Here is a 26979-nt window from a genome sequence, read left to right as displayed (position 1 = left end):
TACCCCCTCTTCCCTCCCTCTCCCCTTTGATAACTATATGTTTGTTTTCTATGGCTGTGAGCCTGTTTCTGGTTTGTATATGGATTCATTTGTATTATTTTTTACATCCCACATATAAGTGATATCATATAGTAACTGTCTTTATCTGCCTGACTTCGTTATAACACTTCTAGGCCCATGCCTGTTGCTGTCAATGGGAATGTTTCATTTTTTTGGCTGAGTTATATCCCACTGTGCATCTGTGTGCCACATCTTTTGAGCCAGTCATGCACTGACGGGCATTTGGTTGCTTCTCTGTCTTGCTATTGTAAATGGTGCTGCTGTGAACATTAGGGTACACATATCTTTTCAAATTAGAATTTTTGCCTTTTCCAGATAATTATCCAGGAGTTGGATTACTGGGTCACATGCTAGCTCTATTTTAGCATTTTAAGGAACCTCCAAACCTCTTTTACCATAGTGGCTGCACAAGTTTACATTCCCCCCAAAGAGTAGGAGAGCTCTCTTTTCTCAACACCCTCTCCAGCATTTTCAGACTTTTTAAATGATGATCATTTTGAATAGTGTGAGGTGATACCTTTCTGTGGTTTTGACTTGCATTTCTCTAATGATGAGCAATGATGAGCATCTTTTCATGTGTATGTTGGCCATTTGTATGTCTTCTTTGGAAAAATGTCTGTAGGATTTCTGCCCATTCTTTGATTGTTTTTACAATATTGAGTTTTATGAGCTGTTTGGAGATTCTGGATAGTAACTCCTCGTTGGCCACATCACTTGCAAGTATTTTCTTCCATTCCTTAGGTTGTCTTTTTATTTTGTTGATGATTTCTGTGCAAAATCTTTTTAAGTTTGATCAAGTCCCATTTATTATTGCTTTTATTTCTTTATTGCTTTGGGAGACTGATCTAAGAAAATATTTCTACAATTTATGTCAGAGAATGTTTTACCTATGTTCTCCTCTAGGAATTTTATGGTGCCATGTCTTACATTTAGGTCTTCAAACCATTTTGAGTTTATTTTGTATATGGTATGTGGGAGTGTCCTAATTTCATTGATTTACATGTAGCTGTTCATGTTTTCCAACACCACACGGTAAAGACGCTGCCTTTTCTCCACTGTATATTCTTACCTCCTTTGTTGTAGACTAATCGACTATATGTGCATGGGTTTATTTCTGAGGTCTATTCTGTTCCATTGATCTATGTATCTGTTCTTAATGTCAAAATAGGTACCCAATAAAAGGTTTTAATATCCAAAATATATTTAAAAACGACTACAACAGCAAAGAAACCCAAACAGCCCAATTTGAAAATGAGCAAAGACTTGCATAGATTTTCTCCAAGAAGATTTATAGATGGCTAATAAATGAAAAACATTCAGTATCAGTAGCTATTAGGGAATGCAAATCAAAACCACAGTGCGATACCACTTCATACCCGTTGTGCTAAGTCGCTTCAGTTATGTCTGACAGTACGCAACCGTGTGCACTCTAGCTTGCTAGGCTTCTCTGTCCATGGGGATTCCCCGGGCAAGAATACTGGAGTGGGTTGCCGTGCCCGCCTCCAGGGGCTTTTCCCGACCTAGGGATTGAACCTGCATCTCTTCATGTCTCCTGCATTGGTAGGCGGGTTCTTTACCACTAGTGCCACCTGGGAAGCCCTAATAACCATTAGTATCGTTATTATAAAGACACAGAAGATAACATCTGGTAAGATATGGAAAAACTGAAATTCTTGAGTGGGAATTTCTAGTGGGCATTTCTGGGAATGTGAAAGGGTGCAGCTACTGTGGAAAACAGACCCTCAAAGTGTTAAATATATTACCATGTAACCCAGTAATTCCACTTTAAGGTATATACCCCCAAAGAACTGACATGGGGACTCAGACACTTGCACTTCAGTGTTCACAGCAGCAGCATTCGCAACAGCCAAAAGGTGGAAACAACCCAAATATCCCTCAAGAGATCAATGGATAAACAGTGTTGCAAGGCTACATATCCATAAGCCATAAAAAGGAAGGAAATTCTGGCACATGTAACATGGACGAACTCTGAAGGCTTTATGCTAAGTGAAAGAAGCTAGACACCAAAGAACCAAGCCTGTATGAGCCCACTTGTATGAGGTACCCAAGCAGTCATACTCACATAGAGAATAAACGGTGGTTCTCAAGGCCTGGAGATGGTGTTGTTTAACAGGTGCAGAATTTCAGTTTGTGCTGAAAATAAATTCTGGAGATGGATGGCAGTGATGGGTGCACAAAACTGGAATTGTACTTAAAGCCGCCGAACCATACACTTAAAAATGGTTAAATGACGAATTTTGTTACGTGTATTTTACCACAAAAAAGTATACATCTTTGTTAGATGTGTATATATGTGTGTATGTGTACACGTGTATGTACCTCATTAGTAACTCACATTCCAAAAAAGAGTAGCCTGAGGAGTGCTGATCAGCCATCCCGCCTGCTCCCCTCTCTCCCCAGGAGTGACACACGCGGCCATCTGGGCGGCCTGCATTTCTTATCTCAGTGCCGCGGTTCCCCCTGAGCTGAGGACGTCTGCTCAGGGCATCCTGCAAGGCCTGCATCTGGGTTTGGGGAGAGGCTGTGGTGCCATGATTGGAGGCGTGTTAGTCAACTTTTTTGGTAAGAATGGCTTGCTTTCTTTCCCTTTCTTCTTTGATGAAACCTTAAAAACTTTCAGCAACCCCTCCGTAAACGCTCAGGTTATTACTGAAGATCGCCAGAAGCTAGACTCTCGTTTTCATATTCTTTTTCTAGCTTTCACAGTAGTCAGAACTGCAGTGCAGTGTGCTTCAGTAGTTAAGAGGATTAGAGCAGACAGACAGTTAACCGCAGTGCAACACAGGTACCTCAGAGGAGCCAAACAAAGGAATACGCCCACGTGCTTTTGGTGTGAAGTGCCCTAAACCTGTTGATGAAAATGCTGGAGAAAAGATAATCATCACTGTTTCTCCATCTGGCTTTGGTGACCTCCCTGCGCCTGTGGTAACAGTCTGTCTGCTCCATCAGCTCCCCCTTACTGGAAATACAGGGACCGAGGTGCAGGTGGGATTCTTCTGCTCCAGGATCTTGGACTACTCAGTCATCTATAGAAGGTGGGCTCAGAGATGTCTGAATTTGTAGCACCTATTGAGCTTGGCTGTTTTAACTACAGATTAATAGGACTGTTTATAACAGGTAGATGGGCTTTATGAAGAAGAGAGCCCACTGCATTTTAAAAAGGCACTCAGAGACAGTCCCTTTATTTTATAAATGCAGTCTGATCAATGACAGATATGCAATACCAGCTCTTGGGTCTCTTGACAACTACCCAGACTTGTTTTTCCTTCGGTATGAAGCTAACGGCCACTTGCCATTCTCTGCTCTGCTGCCTTTGTCAGCTTTAGAACATCCACAGGCCTGGGTGAGGGCTACCCGCCTTTCCAGGAACTACTCTCTAGAGCGCCACTTGTTTTCACAGGGGCTGCTGCAACCTTCCGAGGAATTGGCATGGCCTGCCTGGTGATCCTCCTGCTCTTTGCCCTGATCCAGTGGCTGGCAGTACCAGATGAGGAAGAAGGTAGACATGTTCATTGATCCTTAATGGTTCTAAAGGCTGAAGCCAAGGGGAGTTCTGCACATACCCCTGAGAAACCCAGAGGTGGTAACAATGTGCCACAGACCTGCGTGGCTCTGAGCTCGTGTGCACCACGGCTGGAGAGATGCCACTTGCTGTGTTGAAAAGAATACTGGTTGTTTAAATAAAACGGGGTTTTCTTCCTTTTGTCTTATGGTACAAGGTACTGGGGAAAGTATTGGTTTTAAATTTCTCTGGTATTCTAAAGAGATTTAAATTTTAAATACATAAAGGACTGTACAGTCATTTTACTATTAGGGACAGGAAGTGGTATTCATCTCTGTGCCTTAACTTCATCTGAAAAAAAAAAAAAGCCTAAACGTTAATTTGAAGTCTTCCCTTAATTAGGCATGAGAGTGAAAATGGTAGCTGCTTAGTCGTGTCCGACTCTTTGTGACCCCATGGACTGTGGCCCACCAGGCTCCTTGGTCCATGGGATTCTCCAGGCAAGAGTCCTAGAGTGGGTTGCCATTCCCTTCTCCAGGGGATCTTCCCAACCCAGGGATTGAACCAAGGTCTCCAGCATTGCAGGCAGATTAGATATGGACTTCATTAAAATTACTATACACTAAGGTTATATCCAATATAATATGTGGATGAAAACAAGTTCTCAACTTATTTGGGCGGTGAACTTTTTGTTTTTGAATGAAGAAGGCCAACCATTAAAACAAATATTCTTTCTCAGCTCCTGAGTCCTGAAACAGGCTCATCTTCTATGGTGTCTTGTCCTTTGAGGAGCATTTGCCTCAAGTACTCAAAGTGCTTCTATTAAGAGAAAAAGTAACTTGTTACAGAAACCCCAGAGACAAATTTTAATGCCAACAAGTTACTCAGTCAGAAAGACCAATGCTGACTTTTCTCAGTCTTGTTCTACCATAATCCTAACCACATCATATCTCCTACATAGCTTGGTCCATGTCTTCAGTAGAAGTCTGATAAAAGCATCTGTCATGTGATTTTCCCATTTTGATGCTTATCTTTACAATTTCAGTTACTTTAAGTGGGCTGAAGCTATAACCTATGCCCCACAAATATGATATACTGATACATTAACAATACGTTTCATAAATATGTTCATGTCTGTTAGGCTCTGTAAGACCTGGAAGGCAGACATCACATTCATTTGCTCAGTAATCTCCACCAGGTAGAGAAGCCTCCCTTGCTGCACTGCAACTTGCTGACATTCCCAAGCACACTAGAATGGGCTTATCAAGGTTGTCTGTTTATTTTTTACTGTTTATATATACTTACATGCATCTGTTTAAATATGTAGAAAACTGACAAATGATTTAAACACGATTTTTTCTCCAGACAAGACGATGTTGGCAGAAAGGATTCCTGTTCCTTCTAGCCCTGTTCCCATAGCAACCATCGACTTGGTCCAGCAACAGACAGAAGATGTTATGCCACGCACTGAGCCCAGACTTCCCCCCAAGAAAACCAAGCACCAGGAAGAACAGGAGGATGTGAACAAGCCAGCCTGGGGGGTCAGTTCCTCTCCCTGGGTGACCTTTGCCTACGCACTCTACCAGATCAAAGAGTTGATGCAGCTCACGAGGGACAGCCGTGCTTCTGAGATACAGCCTCTCCAGGTAAAGGTCCTCTGCCCCACCTTACACGGGCCTGGTTGTTCCAGATGTTCGTTCAGCGAAACTTCTGGGAGGTCTGACGGGGGAAATAAACATGCAGACAGGTAATTTCAGTACTTTCGTGACAAGTGTGTTACAGAGGTGTATACAAGGTCTCATAGGGAAAACTCTGCCTTACACAGTTCAGAAAGGCCTCCAGAGAAGACAGTACTTCTTGAAAGAAGTTCATTCTGATTTTCTATATTTCTTTAAAATGTCTGTGTTGATGGACACTAGTTACTGTGTGGATATATGGTTCTTGCCTTGGTGGATTATATATATATTAATCTCTAATTTAAAAATTCTAGTGGGGACTTTCTATATAGTAGTATGTCAATAAATATCTGATGAATTAGTTAGTACTCTGAGCCACTGTAGGCATCTTATAGGATACCCAACTGAGTGGAGTGTGGATTTGCTGGTGGGCTCACCTCAAAGATAAAAAGTGTGGTTTTTCTTATCCTTAGAGTTGTGGTCTCTCCTGAGTAGAGTCGAATCGCATGGATAAAACATTGTAGGTAATTGTCACTGAAGCTATATTAATACTTTTGGAAAATGATTAAGTGTGACTTCGTTTAGCCAAAGTAACGAGTTTAACGTCCCTGTGTTCTTTTAATCAAATCATTCTCTTTCATGGGATGAATCGTCAGTTTTATATCTAGAGCAGTTTCAGAGGACATAGGAGGAAAAAAAATAAAGGAGAAAGACTTAAAGAGTACTTTGATAATTTCTTTAATTTGAAATACATTAATTTATCACAATTTTGTAAACTAACATAGTATTTCTATAGCTTAAACCAAATCTGATTCTTTGCTGGTAACGTCTAGTCCATGTATGATCTTACTGGTCTATCAAGATAAACTCATGCAAATCCTCTGCTCACAAGTCAAGAGGGACGATAAGAGGGTGGAAGACCATATGAAGGAGGTGAAGCAGGAGAAAAAAATGAGGTCTTCTGCCCAAACGGCAGTGTTTTCATACTTCGGACACTTATCCTCATTTTCACAGAAGCCTATGAAGCTTAAGTATCATGAAACATTTTTTTCTGGTATGTTAAGATTAATTAAAACTAGCTGGTATAACTTATAAAGAAGTCATCATACGATTTTTTCTTTCACATTTTAGAATCAATTACAGAAATAAAACTTTTTTTTGGTGCTCAGCTATTTGAAGTGATGGGTATTAGTTCGGAGGGCAATCCATTAAAGAAAAACAAAAACATATTTTTTGATTTTCAGAAATCAGGAATGTGGTATTTTACAGACATGGTGTAGGTGATGTTCTGGAGTGATAGGTACTCCTTCAAACCAGCTGGTCACATAGGGGCTCATTTACTTTTTTTTTTTACATGGATGTTCCACCTTATTTGTTTAGTTAAATACACATCAGGATTCTTCATTTCAGGACCTGTCTTTTCCTGGTCCCATCTCCAAGGCCAAGAACGCCTTCCTCACTCCCTGTTAGACAAGGTGCCTTCCAGCCTTGAATGCTCTGGCCTCAGCAAGCGGCATGAGTTTCCATTCCATGCTGCTCACCCAGCGACTTGCCACAATGGCCAGTGGGGGCCCAGGAAGCATCTGCTGATGTAGACTGTTTTCCTCAGAGTAACAGGCATTTTGGTAGTAATGTATCCTTTATCCACAAGGTACATCTGCTTACAGTGTTTATGTTTTTCATGCGGCTTTGGCAGTTGCACGTAGGAAAGGAGATGAAAGGTAAGCCGTTCCACCCTTATTCCTCTATTACTTGTTTCCTGAAGTCGCTGCTTCAGGATGCTCTCCCCATGCTGCCTCTGTCTTACCTGAAAGCATATAAAAAGTTTGCTAGCACTGACCATGGGGCATATCCTATCTTTACCTTCCAGGGGACCAGTGAGAATCAGAAAACTTCTGCAGCTGGTGGAGCCCAGCCTGGACCATGTGAGGCTCCCCCTGACCCACCTAGAAGCCAGCCATCCCCTCCAGCAGCCGCATCTCAGACGCAGAGCAGCCCTGCTCACCCCAGTGTGGACCCGCGCGCAGAGGACAGTGAGGACCACCAGGCTCCGCCTGCCGCTGGGGGACACTGAGGCGTCCCGCTCACCTCACACCCTGCATGGAGCTGGGCTCCTCTGCCAGGACGGAGGGAGAGGCGCCTGAACCCAGGACACGCCTCACTTGAGGAGCATAGCGCCACATACGCTTGTAAACACCTGAACTCATCACCATAGAGACACTCACACACACAGGAGCTGCAGTACATATTGGCAGAAGCAGGCCACCTCCCCCAGCCCCACCGGAGTCACGGGGGAAAACGGAGTCAGTGAGGGCTTTCGGTTCTGGGTTTGTAGGTTAAGGACCACAGGACTTCTCTGCCAGGGCAGTAAGAGTTGGAGCCAGCAGTTACACTGAATGGGTGGAGGGGAAGAAAGTGTTTCAAGGTGAATGCTGATGTAAGTTCCCTCTTCTGATTATTTATTCTAATTATTTGGTTCTTAATGCAAATGGGGAAGAAACAGAATACATCTATAATTTTGTTTCTTTTAAAAAGAACCATTTAAAAATTATAAGACTTATTTTAAAAGTAACCAGATAAAAGTTGGTAGCATCTATGTTTTTGTTTAATACGAAAGAAAAAAAAAAAAGGAAAAAGTTTCGTTAGAAACTCGGGATATCTCTAGGAAATATATTTTTATATGTGTATGGTATATAATGAAAATAGTCAATTCTTGGAGCAGCAAAAGCTGTTACTGACCACTGCAAGCTAAGCTGAGCTTTAAAATGCCTTCTGTTTTAAATGGGCTTTAAGACCAGAGGAAGGAATATTTGAAATAAACCAACCAACTCAGTATGCTGTGGCTTGATAGACAAAGGTTTACTAAATATATTGATACTGTAAATAGCCTCTATCACTATTTACAGCTTTCTAGTGATTTGGGCTCTAATTAGCTGATGGAATAAAACAAACACAAAATCAATGAATTCCTAAGGGTTTCTTTTAATTAAGCAGTACTACCTACAAATAACAGTATAAGATTTAAGTGCCTGGGGAGGGATACAATTTTTTAAAATTACATAATGGCTCAGTTTTTGTTTTGTTTTTGGTGAGGGGAAAAGGTGGTGACAGGAAGCCAGGAACGGGAAAGACAGAAATAAGAAGTTAAGTACACTTTCCAATGACCTAAGACACAAATATCAGTACATTCTTTCCCATGAAGACACAGTCAGACACTGGACAGTTCAGGTATGAGCACACTACTGGGATACTGCAGCTACAGTCAGGACAGTGGCCAGGTGACTCCTGCGTAGAGCTTGCTGCTAAAAATGAACGCTGAGGTTACAGGAAGCCTTGGGGGAGGGCTGTGGACAAGGGAACACGGCTTCAGCTGAAGGAAGGTCAGTTACACAGTGTCTACGATACTGTGGATGAGCACAGAGGAGAGGAAAGAAAAGAACAGAGTTAAAAATGCAAAACTCACCTTCCTCTCTGACCCCGACTAGGCAGGACCAACTGTAAAGTAAGGGCTTCCTCACAACACCGCACTTCTGCCCACAACAGCATCTGGGAGAAGGCACTCTACACTTGGATATCTAGCTTCACCACAGCACACAGCCTAAAAATAAAATAATGGGAAGGAACAGAATTAAGCAAATAGTTATTTTTGCACTTGACTGAAATGTACTGTAATGTAAATTATCATAACTCATTTTAAGTGACCTTTAAAAATCAGATGTATTTATTATGCTTATGTAATTATAGAAATAGAGAGACGGGTGAAGGCTGAACCTCACCTATGAATATACAGTACGTGGATTTGTGAAACTGACTGTAGGAAGTCAAAAAACTTCTACTGTGTCTTGTGTTTACAGTTCTGATTTATTCCTCTGAAAAGCCTGCTGTTTTGGAAATGCACAGTTGACATGTTCAAATAAACGTAACCATTTTTAAATATTTCCTAAATGATAATGATGTGACCAAACAAATAAAAGTCCCTTGCTCTGTAATGAATGAGATCAAATTCTACAGGTCTTTATTATGAGACATTTACTGTGAGAGCTGATTCAACAATGCAGTAATTTCCAACCTTTCAGAACAGACACCTTCATGGGTTTGTAGACTTTGTGACTTCTGTCCTTAAAGTGCCATTAAAAAATAGAGTGCAAATTAAATTTTGATTTGATAATTTTATAATCCCTTTTGAGAACCCCTGGAAATACCTAGGGAAGTCACAAAGCCCAGGCTGGCAATCAGTGCGTTAATGACCTGTTTCATATTTTTCCCTTAATTGTAGAAAAAGTAAATCAGGCAAAGCACTGAGCGCATGTGGTATCTGAAGAGGTTAGTTGCGAATTAGTAAACTATTGCTCAGAGCCTTCAGTAGATAACAGATGACCCTAACACACATACCTCCACCTACCAAAAAAACCTCATGAAAAGTATAAGGAATTCACAGGAAGAACATCACAGCCTTACTGGCTTATTCATCTTGTCATGGGCCACAGGAAGCAGAATGCTGGTGAAGTGCTTCCCTCTGATGGCAGTTCCTCCAAAACTGCCAGGGTGGAGGCTGCCATGGCGCTGGGACCATTATTTAAGCAGTATTCCTTGCAGTGGATCTGGAGTTAGGCAGCGATTCTGGGAGGTTAGCTACTCACAGGAAGCCACACCCATTGTTACCGGGCGCTTGCAGTGTGCTGATGACCTTGTTCTTCTGCCTTACAACCACCCGCTGTGATACGTATCACTGTCCCCACGTTAAGTATGAGAATTCTGCAGCTAACTCAGCTTATGTTATGGGGCCCAGGTCACAAAGCCAGGATTCAAAACTCAAACCCACCTAATGTCCACCCAGGACTTTCCCTGACCCCAGGAGGCGGGGAGGCCTTCCCTGCTTCTGTTGTGGTAAAACAAGCCTGAAGAAAAGCCCTGGTCATTCTGAATCCCCCCCTCACGTGCCTGGTACTCACAGGGCACGGTTGTAGCTCCATTTAGGATCCCTAGATATTCCAGATACGTGGAAGTCCAGCACCTTCAAACTCCAGCTGTTAGTCGTGAGTGCCACCCTGGGGGTAACTTGGAAGGTTTGGCAACCTGCAGAGAAAACTTGGAGGTCAGCGGGGATTCTGAAGACCAATGCCATGGAGTCAGGAAGGGCCAGCTGACACATCCACTGCTCAATGTCCTGAGGCGACAGCCTTGTAGAAGAGTGCCCTCTAGTGTGGCAGCCATAAGCCACAGGCAGTTCTTAAGTGGTTGCCATGTGGCTAGTACATCCGAGGAATTCAATTTCTCTTGCTGTTTAAACAGCCACATGTGGCTCCTGGCTATTATGCTGGACATGCAGAAACAGAGGAAGAAACCACCTTTGGGAGATCTCTGGGTCTTAGTTTTCTCATTTTCACTGTGAACAGCTGGACCCTAAAATTAACATTATTTTGTGAAGAGGCATTACGTTACACCACCTCATGTGGTTTTAAGGACAAAATGACAAGGTTATCAGCACACAACAAGCGCCCCGTAACAATGGGTGTGGCTTCCTGTGAGTGACTAACCTAGAATCACTGCCTAACTCCACATCGACTCTTAGGTTGTGACAGAGCTGAATGTAGGGAAGCAAAAGATGGTTTTCTCTTCAGAAATTCTTCTGTTCCTGGGTGCGAGAAATGGAGAAAGCTACTTCTGAAGCCCCAGAGCAGTCCTGTGAACCCCTGGCTCAAGAATCCCAAATCACCAGGCAGACGGGAGAAAGGCTGGTGTCTGGACAGACAGAGAATAAAGGGGGAAGGGGAAGTGGGCTCTCAAATCACAAAGCAACTTACCTTACGCAAGGACAAACTGTGGTTTAAAGTAAGACTTTAAACCAGTAAGCCAGAAACTTGGTGATGTCCAGAGGGGGAAGATATGAGCCTGACCAGGTGAGTACCTTATTCTCACTCAGCTCCCATCTCCTTCAGGTGTGAATGCAGGACCACTTACCCCACTGTGGCTCCAGGGAGGTCCCCACTTTCTGACGGCAACCCAAGGACCTCTAGAGTGCTGGCCATGGAGCCCCACTGTGTGGATGTGCATCTCACTGCTGCCAGTGGGGACTTACACCTGGAAGTAACCTGTGTGGCATCAGGGACCTCCTCTGTAAAGTCAAGGTCATCAAGCATCGGCCTTCTGATGTCTAAATGACATACCTTACACACAGTACGCACTCCATAATACTGCCAGCATTCTTGTGTGGCAGACAGACACAAATGCTGTCTCATTTCTCCAATCAAGTTCCAGCTCTGAGTATTTTGTGACATTTGAATCCACTGCATGCTGGATTATGCATGCATAATCTATAGTACCATAGATTAGTATTATCTATCTATAGTACTATAGATATAGTACTATAGTACTATGTTACATGCTTACCTATACCCAGTAAGCTGTCTAATAAGGCATTCCATTATTAGTTCCATTGGAACTTATTCTAATAAGTTCCAACATGAACTGTAAACATTAAGTGATCAGAGATATTAGTTAAAGGATAAAATTAATCAAAACACAAGTTGAAGAGGATGGGGGGATAAATGACAAGTAATGTTATATGCCAACAAACTGGGCAACCTAGAAGAAACAAATTTCTAGAAACATACAGCCTGCCAAGACTGAGTCAAGAAAAAACAAGCAATTTGAACAGATCGATCACTAGAAAAGATAGAATCTGAAATAATAAAACTCCCTGCAAACCAAACTCCAGGACCAGATGGCTTCATTGGGGAATTCTACCAAACATATAAAGAGGAATTTATACCTATCCTTCTCAAAAAAGATTTCAAAAAAATCAAAGACAAAGGAACACTCTCAAATTCATTCTGTAAGGCCATTACCCTGATACCAAAACCAGACAAAGACAACACAAAGAAAACTACAGGCCAATATCACTGATGAACATAGATGCAAAAATCCTCAACAAAATTTTAGCAAACAGAATTCAGCAACACATCAAAAAGCTAATACACCATGATCAAGTTGGGATTATTCCAGCAATGCAAGGATTCTTCAATAAACACAAATCAATGTGATACACCATATTAACAAACTGATAGATTAAAACCATATGATAATCTCAATAGATGCAGGAAAAACCTTTGACAAAATTCAGTACCCATTTATGATTAAAACTCTTCAAAAAATGGGCACAGAAGGAACTTACCTCAACAGAATAAAGGCCATATATAAGCCTACAGCAAACATGAGTCTCAATGGTGAAAAACTGAAAGCATTCCCCCTAAGATCAGGAGTGTCCACTTTCACCACTGTTATTCAACATAGTTCTGGAAGTCCTAGCTACAGCAATCAGAGAAGAAAAATAATAAAAGGAATCCAGATCAGAAAAGAAGTAAAACTCTCACTGTTTGCAGATGACACAATACTGCACATAGAAAACCCTAAAAACAGTATCAGAAAATTACTAATCAGTGAATTTAGCAAAGTTGCAGCATACAAAATCAATACATAGAAATCACTTGCATTCTACATACTAACAATGAAAAATCAGAAAGCAATTAAGGAATCAACCCCATTTACCACTGCAACAAAAAGAAATATCTGGGAATAAACTTACCTAAGGAGACAAAAGAACTGTACACAGAAAATTATAAGACACTGATGAAAGAAATCATAGACAACATAAACAGATGAAGAGCTATTCCATGTTCCTAGGTAGGAAGAATCAATATTGTGAAAATGACTACACTACCAAATGCAATCTACAGATTCAATGTGATCCCTATCAAATTACCAATGACATTTTTCACAGAACTAGAACAAAAAATTTCACAATTCATATGGAAACAAAAGACCCCAAATAGCCAAAGCAGCCTTGAGAAAGAAGAATGGAGCTGGAGGAATCAACCTTCCTGACTTCAGATTATATTACAAAGCTACAGTATGGGACTGGCATAAAAACAGAAATATAGACCAATAGAACAAGGTAGAAAACCCAGAAATGAACCCATGCACCTACGGGTACCTTATTTTTGACAAAGGAGGCAAGAATATACACAATGGGGCAAAGACAGCCTCTTCAATAAATGGTGCTGGGAAAACTGGACAGCTACATGTAAAAGAATGAAATTAGAACACTTCCTAACACCATACACAAAGATAAACTCAAAATGGATTAAAGACCTAAATGTAAGACCAGAAACTATAAAACTCTTAGAGGAAAACACAGGCAGAATGCTCGATGACATAAATCAAAGCAAGATCCTCATTACTTCCTAGAGTAATGGAAATAAAAACAAAAGTAAACAAGTGGGGCCTGATTAAACTTAAAAGCGTTTGCACAGCAAAGGAAACTATAAGCAAGGTGAAAAGACAATCCTCAGAATGGGAGAAAACAATAGCAAATGAAACAACTGACAAAGGATTAATTTCCAAACTATACAAGCAGCTCGTACAACTCAATACCAGAAAAACAAAACAACCCAATCAAAACGTGGGGAAAATATTTAAATAGACGTTTCTTCAAAGAAGACATACTGAAAAGATGCTCAACATCGCTCATTACTAGAGAAATGCAAATCAAAACTACAATGAGATATCACCTCACACCAGTCAGAATGGCCATCACCAAAAAGTCCACAAACAATAAATGCTGGAGAGGATGTGGAGAAAAGGGAACACTCTTGCACTGTTGAATGTAAATTGGTACAGCCACTATGGAAGATGGTATGGAGATTCTTTAAAAAACAAGAATAAAACCACCCATATGACCTAGCAATCCCACTCCTAAGCATATACCCTGAGGAAATAAAAATTGAAAAAGACACAGGTATCCCATTGTTCACTCCAGCTCTATTTACAATAGCTAGAACATGGAAGCGACCTAGATGCCCACTGACAGATGAATGGATACAGAAGTTGTGGTACATACACACAATGGAACATTACTCAGCCATAAAAAGGAATGCATTTGAGTCTGTTCTAATGACGTGGATGAACCTAGAACCTATTATACAGAGTGAGGTAAGCCAGGAAGAGCTAGATAAACATCGTATTCTGACGCATATATATGGAATCTAGAAAAATGGTACCGAAGAATGGGCAGCAATGGAGAAACAGACACAGAGAATAGACTTACGGACATGGGGAGAGGGGAGGAGAGGCTGAGATGTATGGAGAGAGTAACATGGAAACTTACATTACCATATGTCAAATAGATAGCCAACGGGAATGTGCTGTATGGCTCAGGAAACTCAAACAGGGGCTCTGTACCAACCTAGAGGGGAGGCATGGGGCGGCAGATGGGAGGGAGGTTCAAAAAGGAGGGGATATATGTATACCTATGGCTGATTCATGTTGAGGTTTGACAGAAAACAACAAAATTCCGTAAAGCAATTATCCTTCAATTAAAAAATAAATAAGTTAAAAAAAATATTATACTAAATGAAAAATGCCAGAAACCAAAGGCTACAAATTGTATGAGGCTATTGACTGAAGCTGCAGAGCAGCATGCATGCACTGATATGAAATGTTCAGAATATGCACATACAGAGAGGTGGAGAGGAGACTGCTAGGTGCTGTGGCTCCAGGAAAGAAGACTGGGGCCAAGCAGTGAGTGACTGCTGACGGGCACAGTGGTTTTTTTCAGAGTGACAGAAATGTTCTAAAATTGATTATGGCAATGGTTGTACAACTCTGAATATATTAAGAATCATGAACTGTTCACTCTAAATAGATGTGTATATAAATTATATCTCAATAAGTTATTTAAAATATTTTTAATATTTAATATTACATATTAAAAATATGTAAAAGAGGAAATAAAAAAAATACAGAAAGCATCTGGCTCTTAGGGTCAGCTAAAAATACCTGTCTTACTGCAGGAGTCTTCAAAATTCCACATCCATTATGTTATTTTTGCACAGGATCCTTCTTTCAGTTGGACCAAAAAAAAAGTGATTTAAACATTGTACTTCTCTAAACTCTGGAGTAATAATCACATACAAAAAAATATAAGATCCTTTGTCTTTTCTTGATGCCATTCTGGGGGTCTTAACTCTTTCACATGTTTAGATATCAACTATTCCAAACCTCTTAAAATCTAGAATTTCTTAAATTTCTTGATTAAAAAAAAAAAAGTCATGAATTCAAATACTGTCCTAAATGTCAGATGGACACTCTCTTGTAATTCAGCCCTAAGTATTACGGGCAAACTAAACAACTAGTTCACAAAGCAATTTTTGTGATATATGTTGTAAAACCTTTAAAGAATAATATAGAATGATACGATTATTTAAACATGGCCACCTACACTACCTCTCACCCACATATGCTGGTGTCCAACAGTCCAATTTGCTAGCAACGGTGAGCTTTTACGAGGCAGCCTGTGGAAGCAGGAACACAACGAAGGTTCCCTTGTGCTCCCCAGCTACACGCCCACGGTGGCATGAGGCACAGAGCCCGTGCCAACCACCTGAGGAGGGCAGAACCCCTTTACTCAATGCAGACGAGAGACGGGAGATGTCTTGTCCTTTATGCTGCTACTCAAGGCCCCCCCAATAGCAGAAGAGTCCATGTTTGATTCTTAAGAAGAATCAATTCAACAACATCTTAACCCCTGGGTTGCTGTGCCACATTCAGATCTTTCCTCACACCTACGTTTTGGCCTCTTTTCCTCAGGGTCAAAGCTCACCATCAGTCTCTCACTTCATTCCAGAATTAACATCATGGATCAAGAAAAAGAAAGATCTGTTCTCTATAAGGAAGAACACAAATCTGTTTTGTAGGAAATTGTTATATATAATTACACAATTTTAAAAAACAGGCCAGTAAACTTGAGGTTAAATTTCAACATACAAAGAAATACAAAAAGTAGTTCAACAATTTCAACGCACACACAAAGATTTAGAAAAGTAATTCTAACTTCTAATCTTTAATGTATGTCTATAAAAGTCTTGTCAAAACTTTAAAATATAACCTTAGGAAATGTTTCTCTTTACTGAAGGTATCAGTTACTTGGGTATTATTAAAAAGTAAAAAAATACGTCACCAATACTGTAAGACCCAAGGCTGTGGAGAGACGGCCCCTCAGCTTGCTTCTAAAAGTCTCTTCTACCTGAATCATAGGAAGCAGTAGGGCTGGAGTTCTAGTCCCAGGGCTGCCTCTAAAAATCTCTGTAGTCTTGGATAAGTTATTTAACTTTTCCAAGTCTCCATTCCTTCACCATCAGCATTTTCTAAACATTCTGTCCAAGGAATATTAATCTCATAAAGAAGGGTTCTGTTTTCAAATTAAGTCAGAGACTGCTACACACCATTTCTCCTCTTCAGGAGGTTCACACAACATGCATTAGCATTACTGAAGGCTCTGAGAAGTCCTGCAGCATCCATCCTGGTTGACCTCAGGATCCCTTACCTGCTAACACTGCAGCATCCTGTGGACTACACTTTGGAAAACACTGGTCCAGCATATCCCAGGTCTCTTCCAGCCCTTACACTGATAACAGGCAGGAAGAGCAGTGCACTACTTTGTTGCAGGTTCTGAGGTTTAAGAGAGGCTTTAATGCCCTGGAGTTGACAAGGAACTTATTCACATTAACTGGACCTTTGAAGATCAACACGATTCCCTTGTTCCTAACGAGAGTCTTCATTCAAGGAAAGTGATAATGATCGTCACACAATCTCAGTGGCCGCCTACAGGACAACACACAGAACTGACCAAGAAGGATCAGTTATCTTCAATGAAGTTTAGCTTTCCTTTCCGGTATGGTTTGATGTTTCTCTGTGGCGAGCGCTTTGGCCACTGTTCCTTGGACAGTTCTGCCCGCCCGCCCATGCCCACTTCCTTGTCCAGGATGAAGTCACTGTGCAGGCAGACTGTCAGGAGTCCTCAGGTTAAAGAGCTGATCTTCCAAGAAGGCACCCCCAAGGCCATACTGTTCTTCATGGAGCCTCACTTCTTCAGGCGACAAGTGGCTTCCTCCCAGAACGAAGTCTGCAAACCTAGTATTTGTTTTAAAAATAAAGTTAATGTTATCACAGAAAGCTTTATTTGGAAGATAACATGTTCCCTGGCTACTTATCCCCCTTAATGAAATTTGGCTTTGCATCAGTACAGGATGGCATTTGCACAGTGGGTGTGAGAACAGGAATGGCTGTGTGCTCCTCCAGACGTTCAGGAAAGGATCAGGAAGCAGGCAGACTTGGAAGCCCAGGTGCTGCGAAACAGACCCACTCCAGTTTTCTAATTCCTTTTCTCTCTTATTAAATGTATTATTTACTATTTTAGTGTCTTTCCCCCTTCGATTTTTAATTTGAGAGCACTGCTGTTTGGATAAAGCAATGAAGAAGGAAAAACAGTAAAGAAAAGAGGCTGGGGCAGAGCTTTCTTTCTTGGTGAACTTTATAAATGAGTTTCCAGCCCTAAAGCATGAGAAGCAGATGACGCATCCCATTCTGTCTCCCTTCTCCTATGAGTGGTCTTTATGGCCTTCCCTATATAATACATCAGATCAACATTTACTCCGACCCTGGCAGTTCTACGGTGCAATGCAGAGCACTGAAGCAAAAGAAGCTCGATAGCTTCCATGTCATGTTACCCGGGAAGCTGTGTTTCTAGCCTTAAGTACCTGGTCCAAACTGCCATGTTATTTCCGGGGTAACGCCAACCCAGCTGTGGTGTGGGCAGCGGGGCAAGGCTTACTTTTTCGGCTCCTGGAGCCTGGAGACCGCCAGCCAGGACGGGAAGCCGGGGCTGCGGCAGGCCTGGCGGAGCTCCTCCAGGGCGCAGGTTGTGGCGGCATCAGCTTGTTCCCTGTACTCATCTTCAGTAAGAAACTTCACCGCCGGCTTCTCTGATGTAAACCATTTCTTCATTTTCCTAAAACAGGCAGCATTTGGTTGCTAGATTCCTGGCCATATCTCGTTGCTCAATTCAACTCTTAAGATTTATAAAAATACATGTCTTAGAAAGTAATAATTCTTAACTTCCTCTATATCATACTATACTTATTTCTCTTGTTATCCCAATTGAAGTTTAAAGAACGTGTAATTTGGGCCTAACTGCACACTCCCCCTCTTCCTGGGCCAGCTTAAATAATGTCCTAAGGCACCGAGGATTCTTTTTCTCTTTTTTGGGCTGAGGCATCTTCACTGCGGCCCATGGGATCTTTAGCTGCGGCATGCAGACTTAGTTGTGGCACGTGGGATCTAGTTCCCCAACCAGGGACTGAGCCTGGGCCTCCTGCATTGGAAGTGTAAAGCCTTAGCCAACTGGATCACCAAGAAGTCCTGAGCATCAATTTCTGATAGAGACATAATTGTATTTTTCTTCCTCGGTGCTTTCAAATCAGGCAATTAAAAACCTGGCTTCTTTTTGCCTGCCCTGCTGATTTTCTTGGGCACCAACAGCAGCAAACCTTTGAGATGACCTTTTATGGAGACCCAGCAGAATCACTTGCCACTGAGTCTCAACAGAGAAGCTGGGAAGATGTGCGGGGTATGGCCTCCACCTAGTGGTGCAGACATTGACTAACCTCAGAGGAAGTAAATACACTTCCCCCGAGTACAAGGGTCCTGTACACACAGTAATTCATAATATTAAAATCATTATTCTTTTGCTACATATGGAAGGGCTCACAAATGGAACTTTTTTCCAACCAAAACAGTCCTAGAAGAATCTCATAAGGAATGGTAATGATGAAGAGGTTTTAACACATATATTTATCAGTGAGTTTTAAAAAAATGTTTTAGGTGGTTTAAAATTTAACCAAAGATTCCCAAATACAAATGAGCAACAAAATCACCAGGAGGTGTTTTAACGTATGTTTGCTTCCTTGAGGTTTGGGGCCTGAACATCTGTAAACTTTTACAGCTCGTCTGCTGGTTGATAAACTGGATTAGGGAACCACTGACATTATTTCCTCCTCCTATTCTGAGCACTGAACACCTAGCCTGGTCTCCATGGAGGAAAACGCCCGGGCTTGGAGCACAAGAAGGGGCACGCTTTCAGCTGTGAGGTTTACCCACTGTGTGAGCTGGGCAGCTCCTTCACAGTTCTGAGCCTCACTTTGCTCACACGGAAGAAAAGTGAAAGCAACATCCGTCTACCTCAGGAGGTCACTGGACAGATGAAAACCATTACTTTGTGTCAAATGCTTAGCACAGTAAGTGTTCGACAGAGACAAAATAGTAACACCATATATTATCAAAATGTATTCAAACAGCTCTTTGTAAACTAGAAAGTACTGTACGATCAAAGTATTATTTCTTTGGCTTATTGTTTACCCTATGAGTTCCTATTTTATTTCCTAATCCTTCACATAATCACTCACCAGCAATATGAAAAGTTGACGAAGTTACAGTCCATTTGGATCGTTAGGTCTGTGTTAAAGAGAATGCACAGCAAATGCATAAGAGGATCACTGTGCAGATAAGAGAACACACTCGGCTCTTGGCAGGGTAGTGGATGTTGACAAGGAAAGTGGAAGGAATTCTCCTGGGTTCCTCAGGCCACAAGCCAGACAAGGGACGAGAGGCCTAAAGGGTGTGCAGTGGCCAGTCCCCTCCTGGCAGAGGCATCTCCACGAGCCCCAGTCAGCGTCTGCCTCTGAGACAGGGCAGAGAGAAGCAGTTGGCAGCAGCCTTGCCAGCATCCTCTGCAGAGGCCCTGCCCTGCCTCTGGTGCCTCTTTAACCCTGTGACATCACCCCGTGGAATCAGCAGATACATAAACTATCAGCTGGCACAGAGTCTCCTCCTCACAGTCAAGTTTACCTCGTAAACATTCACTAACTCCCTCTTCTAGCCTTGCTCTCACTGCCCTGCTCCAGGCCCTGCTCACCTCTTGCCTGGACCCCCGTGACGTCTGATGACTGGTCTCCTGCCCCCATACCTGCCCTTAACCTCCACCCTCTGCACCCAAAGACAGATGGGCCCCATCGCACTGCCCAACGAGTGACTGTGGCTTCTGCTTGGATTCTGGCTTGTTGATTGTGTTTTTATTTTCATATTAGTTCAGTTCAGTTCAGTCACTCAGTCGTGTCTGACTCTTTGGGACCCCATGAATCGCAGCACGCCAGGCCTCCCTGTCCATCACCAACTCCCGGAGTTCACCGAGACTCACGTCCATCGAGTCAGTGATGCCATCCAGCCATCTCATCCTCTGTCGTCCCCTTCTCCTCCTGCCCCCAATCCCTCCCAGCATCAGAGTCCCTTCCAATGAGTCAACTCTTGGCAGGAGGTGGCCAAAGTACTGAAGTTTCAGCTTCAGCATCATTCCTTCCAAAGAAATCCCAGGGCTGATCTCCTTCAGAATGGACTGGTTGGATCTCCTCGCAGTCCAAGGGACTCTCAAGAGTCTTCTCCAACACCACAGTTCAAAAGCATCAATTCTTCAGCGCTCAGCCTTCTTCACAGTCCAACTCTCACATCCATACATGACCACAGGAAAAACCACAGCTTTGACCAGACGGGCCTTTGTTGGCAAAGTAATGTTTCTGCTTTTGAATATGCTATCTAGGCTGGTCATAACTTTCCTTCCACGGAGCAAGCGTCTTTTAATTTCATGGCTGCAATTGCCAATTGCAGTGATTTTGGAGCCCAGAAAAATAAAGTGACACTGTCTCCACTGTTTCGCCATCTATTTGCCACGAAGTGATGGGACCAGATGCCATGATCTTCGTTTTCTGAATGTTGAGCTCTAAGCCAACTTTTTAACTCTCCACTTTGACTTTCATCAAGAGGCTTTTGAGTTCCTCTTCACTTTCTGCCATAATGGTGGTGTCATCTGCATATCTGAGGTTATTGATATTTCTCCCAGCAATCTTGATTCCAGCTTGTGTTTCTTCCAGTCCAGCGTTTCTCATGATGTCCTCTGCATATAAGTTAAATAAGCAGGGTGATAATATACAGCCTTGACGTACTCCTTTTCCTATTTGGAACCAGGCTGTTATTCCACGTCCAGTTCTAACTGTTGCTTCCTGACCTGCATACAGATTTCTCAAGAGGCAGGTTGAGTGGTCTGGTATTCCCATCTCTTTCAGAATTTTCCACAGTTTATTGCGATCCACACAGTCAAAGGCTTTGGCATAGTTGATAAAGCAGAAATAGATGTTTTTCTGGAACTCTCTTGCTTTTTTCATGATCTAGCGGATGTTGGCGATTTGATCTCTGGTTCATCTGCCTTTTCTAAAACCAGCTTGAACATCAGGAAATTCACGGTTCACGTATTGCTGAAGCCTGGCTTGGAGAATCTTGAGCATTACCTTACTAGCGTGTGAGATGAGTGCAATTGTGTGGTAGTTTGAGCATTCTTTGGCATTGCCTTTCTTTAGTTGCCACCATTTAAAAATCGTAAGACTTGACATTCAATCCACGTTCCCAGCTTTTCTAGAAAACGAGGTGATCTGGCAAGGCCCGTATTCCCAAATGGCAATCATCAGCTCCAACTGCGTGGTAACTGACCCCATTTCTCTGGGGCAGTTGCAGAACTTTGTACAGTCTCACCTCTGCCTTGCCTCTGCTAGGAATCCTTCACTCGGTACCTTCTGGGGCCCCAAGCATTTGATTTCTAACTCCTGTCTGGGCAGCAGTTAGAGTGCATGGCCTGACATGCAGAAAGGGCAGTGCCTCCACCATGTACAGGATCAGATTAGATTCTCCAGCACTGCCTGAGAGGCCTCCACATCCACTTCACTCGCCTGCTCTGGGATGGTAGCAAACGGGGCTTTCTCCCTATCAGGAAGGCCTTTCCTACATTTATTCATCTGGCTGTTTTGATTCATTAGGATTCAGCCCATTAGTCTCTTTTCCAGAAACTTTCCTGAACTTTTTCTACATGCTACACTTTCTGGGTGGGTTTCCTCAATGGCTCAGTGGTAAAGAATCTGCCTGCGTCACAGGAGACCTGGGTTCAATTCCTGGGTCGGGAAGATCCCCTGGAGGAGGAAATGGCGACCCACTCCAGTATTCTTGCCTGGAGAATCCCCATGAAGAGAGAAGCCTGGCAGGCTACAGTCCATAGGATCGCAAAGAGTTGGACACAACCGAGTGACTAAGCAGGCGTACTTCAGATGGGCAGGCCTATCTGCACACTTGCTCTAGCACCAATACGCCTATGTCTCCACGAGTACACCTCCAGGGTAGGGGCCACTCCTTTACCTGTGTACCTGGCACAGGACAGGTGCTCAGACTCCATGGCTGAAGGACATTTAAGCCTTATCTTAAAACCTAAGAAAAAAGAAAGTCCTGACTATATAAATTGTAACTGTCAACAATTTGTTCTTCAGTTCTGTTCCCTCGTATCTTGTAAGCACAAGTAGCCCCAAAGCAGTCCTTGGGCCCAAAAGAAAGGAAATGTAAACTGTTAGGTGACGCCACGCCCAAGTAATTTGTCACGGATTTTAGTGAATTCTGGGTGAGCCGTCATTACCTGGTAATCGGGGGCTAACGACGGCTAGCAATGGAGTTTGGATCAGGCACTTACATTCTCTAACCTTACCCCCTTCTCAGAGGGAAATCTGAAATCTCCAGATGAAGTGGAGTGAATTGTGATATCAAATAAGACGTGTCCAAAAAATTCCCCCAAAGAATAAATAAAACCAGAGCTCAAAACATCAAACTTATGATGGAGGAAAGAAAAGAGGCCACATACCTCCCGACACAGGCGAGCACGCTCCGTGGATAGCACCGACTCCCAGATGACAGGAAGAGGAGCAGGGCGGCCGTGCAGGCGAACTGGGGCGCGGATACCCCCATGTACACCAGCAGCAGGGACAGGAGCCGCAGCAGCCATGCCAGGAGCACCACGCTCCTCTCCTCCACCAGGGGCCCGTGCTTGTAGCAAACAGCAAAGCTGACACAGCCAACTGTCAAGATGTAGCCTGTAAGAGCAGAAAGATGTACAAAACGTAATGCCAGATCTGCAAAGTTATGGGAAAAACCTGGCGGAGTCATGACTTAGAGCTAAGAACATATCAGAACACCTGCATTTTTCTTTCCCCAGTGAAGCTGAAAAATGCATTTAGGGCTAGTTATTCCTCCCCTGTGAGATACTAGGTGGACTCTGCAGTACTTAAGGATATATGCTGCTGCTACTGCTGCTAAGTTGCTTCAGTCATGTCCGACTCTGTGCGACCCCACAGACGGCAGCCCACCAGGCTGCCCTGTTCCTGGGATTCTCCAGGCAAGAACACTGGAGTGGGTTGCCATTTCCTTCTCCAATGCACGAAAGTGAAGAGTGAAAGTGAAGTCGCTCAGTCGTGTCCTACTCTTAGCGACCCCATGGACTGCAGCCTACCAGGCTCCTGCATCCATGGGATTTTCCAGGCAAGAGTACTGGAGTGGGGTGCCATTGCCTTCTCCAGAGGATGTATAATACTACTACATAAGTGTACCTTTTTTCTGGCCCAGAGTCATAGAGGACAGATGTTATCACAGCTGCTTTGGTCAGGAATAAGCCTTAGTGTACGTCATAGTCTGCCACAAAACCCATTTTTAATTTTCTAATCACTAAATCAAAGTGTGATTTTACAGTGACGGGATCAGCTATCACCCTTGCATTCTGGTGCTCAGCTTCTGTGCTATGAACAGAGGGACAAGTGGCGATCCAATGTCGAGAGCACATCACCTCTCAGGTATTCAGTGAGCATTTCATTTGTATCTAAGCAAGTCTCAAGACCCAATTTCCAGCTTATATAAGATACAGGAGAGAAACAAGTTAAATTAAACCACAAAGGAATAATCAGAGAAACCCAGAAAGTGGAACATGCTGTAAGGCAACTAACTTGGTCTCTTTAGCATATCACTGAGATGGGGGGGAAAAAGCCCAAACCAGAAACCTGTTATGGATTAAACGAGACTTAAGGGACACAATATATGCAAAATGTGATTCTGGACTATATCCTACCTTATAAAACCAAATATCAAGGATGTTTAGGAAAGCTGAACATGGCCTAGGTAACAGATAATCTTAGGTAACTATTAATTTTTAAAGATTTAGTTATTGAACTATAGAGGAAAATGTTCTTGCCTTATAGAAGTATTAAGTCAAGTATTTAAAGAAACACACCATAGCAGCAGTAATTTACTTTGAAAATGTGTTACTATAAAAAGAAAAATGGACTAAAAACATAAAAGCTTCAAGGGAAACAAAAATCGATTGCTTTTGCTTTGGGTGGGAGTACTTATATGAGAAATTCAGCACCAAGAGGTTAGGAGAAAATGGATTCTCCCATTCTCTGTTATTTCCCAATTAAAACACTCTAAAAAGTTGATATTTTTGTTCTTTTAAATGACAATAACAAGTCTGTCTCTAAAAGTCAAGTTTTCATTGGTCATTTACAATTTCTTACCTTTTGTAACAAATACATTAAGAAAAAGAAATAAAGAGTTGCATTTTAGAGCAATTTTTTCATTACAATTCAGAGGTGGTTATTAACTGCAATTTAAAAGCATGTGCAGTCAAAAAGGGCAAGTGCTGTTCTGCTCTTTTGATCATCAGAGTAGAAAACTAAGAAGAATGTCAAAGAGAAATAGTCTAAAATGATATCTAATGAACTGAAACCACCAACTGTGGGAATAAAATATTATTTTTAACAGTTCTTCTCCTTAGTTCAAAATGAAAATCTGAATGCTGGAGCGTATGTCAAGAAAGGGCCCCTGGCTGTACTTTTCAGCTTTACCAATAACAGACTGTATTTTTCAAATCTTTACCTACCTAATACACATATTCTGCCTTCATACCACAGTCTCTTCAGCTCTTCCATCAGTTGCCCCAGAATATAAACTGAAGCAAACCAACAACCAAGCATTAGAGCCCAAAAGGTGCTATACTGTGTGCGGAAGAAAATAAATCACATGGTTTTTGGTTCATTCACGCTCATAAAAGTAGAAGTAAACAAATAAAACCCTTTGTATTTGAAATCTGTATATCAAACTACACTGAAGTCAAGACAAGACACTCTTCTCAAGTCTCACTAAAGGTATGGTCCGTGCACCAGGAGCTTCAGTGTCATTAGGAATCTAGTGGCAACTAAGATTCTCAGGCCCACAGCAGACTCCTGAGTCAGAGACTGCACTTCAACAGGACTCCAGGTGACTTGCATGTACGTTACAGTTGGAGAAACATTGTTCTAAATAAATTTATCTCAAAATAATGCTGGTGTTATAGGCTTTCATCAGAGTAAACCCAACATTAGCATCATGAACTAATACATATGTATCCTCAACTAAGTGCAGGCCATTCTTTTATGGAAGATGTTTTGGGGGAACTAATAAGGATGAAGAAATCCCCAGGTGTTGCAACACTGTTATTCAAGGCCCTGATGGTTCAGCATCATGACATTCCTCAACTATGACAAGAGAAATTTTCATTCAGCATAGGATGAGTCCCCATCACTCATAAGAACTTTGCACTATCTAGAAAATAAAAGGGTCTCAAAAAAAGTATGGCCAAAATGTAATTCTGAAACCTATACATTGTAACAAATGAAAATAGAATCTCTTAAGAAAAGACACAATTTAAGCCAGTTTATACAATGTAGAAATTAGGAACTGTCATAATAAACATGAATTAACTTTAATCAATTTTTCATGTTTATAAGATAATGATTTCCATTTTTTAATTCATCTGTACCTGATATACCTACCTTAGGAATGAACTTTTTCACCAGCAACAGGACAAAGACTAATGTCATTAGAACACCTAGCACAGTCCCCGAAGAGTAAAAGAAAACAGGGCTTCTGTCAAGACAAGCAGAAAAAAGTCATTTAAATGCCAAGTCACACTTTCGGTATTAGAAACGTGGAATTTGACAGATGCAATAAAGAATACTAAGAGGAAAAACTAAGATGCCAGCTGTAATTATATCCTATACTCTTAAAAAGTGAAATCTCTACTTGAAATTTATGGTAAATAGCTTGCCACTGACTCAGAACAGAACGTCTGAGTTATCTCCTGTGTTCAGAATCTGGTCCAACAGTAATTACTGGAGCACCTATCATGTGGCAGGCACTTGTCTGAGAGCTTTACATGCATTCACAATAGCCCTGTATAGGAGCTACGTGTATGCTCAACTGCTCAGTCATGTCCAACTCTTTTGTGATCCCATGGACTGTAGCCTGCCAGGATTTTCCAGGCAAGAATACTAGAGTGGGGTGCCATTTCCTACTCCATGTGCAATAGCTATCCATGTCTCAGTTTTATGTGGGAGGAAACCCAGGCACCAAGAAGTTAAAGACCTTCCTCCAGTCAGTATCTGCCAGTTGGAAGGATTCAGGCTTACAGCCCAGCTCCTCTGAGTCCAAGCTTTACTCTTCAGGTTATGCAAGCAACATATAGTTAATTAAGACCATGGAGGACATTAAATACACACTGTGAAGCTCTAATGAAAAGCTCAAAAATAAACAATGTTCAGAATAGCAAGTCAAGAAGTAAAATATTACTGAAAAGAAATTTTTCCAAAAAGAAGTTATAAGAAAGAAAGCATCAGGATAATACATTAAATCCAACCTTCTGTATCAGAGTCACAAATCCGGGAGGTGGTACAAATGTAAGAGAGAGAGGCACGGCATCAGAAAACCTGAGTGTGAATCTCAGCCCTGGCAAGGCTAGTCTTGTGATGATGGATGCTGGTTTTCTCATCCATAAAATGAGAATCATCATCCAGAGCTCACACAGTTGTTAAGAGAAACAAATCAGTTAAAATAACGTATGCTGATCATGATACAAAATAATGCGTGTGAAAACACGGT

General features: G+C 42.1%; 2 protein-coding genes across 8 annotated transcripts in view; one reads left to right on the top strand and one right to left on the bottom strand.

Moving 5' to 3' along the window:
• MFSD6 (major facilitator superfamily domain containing 6) overlaps positions 1–9252 on the top strand; it is a 70877-nt gene extending 61625 nt beyond the window's left edge. The window contains exons 4-8 of one of the 3 annotated variants that reach the window (XM_061432642.1): positions 2482–2643; positions 3482–3580; positions 4949–5229; positions 6956–6980; positions 7130–9252. In XM_061432642.1, coding sequence (XP_061288626.1) covers positions 2482–2643; positions 3482–3580; positions 4949–5229; positions 6956–6980; positions 7130–7140 — 578 coding nt within the window. In that variant the 3' untranslated portion in view covers positions 7141–9252. Of the gene's footprint in view, positions 1–2481; positions 2644–3481; positions 3581–4948; positions 5230–6955 lie in introns of all 3 variants that reach the window. The other 2 variants (XM_061432623.1, XM_061432632.1) reach the window with 2 other exon arrangements.
• NEMP2 (nuclear envelope integral membrane protein 2) overlaps positions 3481–26979 on the bottom strand; it is a 38232-nt gene continuing 14733 nt past the window's right edge. The window contains exons 5-12 of one of the 5 annotated variants that reach the window (XM_061432689.1): positions 25875–25968; positions 24944–25058; positions 22880–23108; positions 17930–18106; positions 16643–17229; positions 10212–11374; positions 8723–8857; positions 3481–7066 (exon numbers count right to left, since the gene is read on the bottom strand). In XM_061432689.1, coding sequence (XP_061288673.1) covers positions 17088–17229; positions 17930–18106; positions 22880–23108; positions 24944–25058; positions 25875–25968 — 757 coding nt within the window. In that variant the 3' untranslated portion in view covers positions 3481–7066; positions 8723–8857; positions 10212–11374; positions 16643–17087. Of the gene's footprint in view, positions 7067–7857; positions 11375–16642; positions 17230–17929; positions 18107–22879; positions 23109–24943; positions 25059–25874; positions 25969–26979 lie in introns of those variants that run through there. The other 4 variants (XM_061432681.1, XM_061432715.1, XM_061432698.1 and 1 more) reach the window with 4 other exon arrangements.

Source organism: Bos javanicus, chromosome 2, assembly GCF_032452875.1.
Source record: "Bos javanicus breed banteng chromosome 2, ARS-OSU_banteng_1.0, whole genome shotgun sequence".
Taxonomy (NCBI): Eukaryota; Metazoa; Chordata; class Mammalia; order Artiodactyla; family Bovidae; genus Bos; species Bos javanicus.
This window is presented reverse-complemented; position numbering and strand designations above follow the sequence as displayed.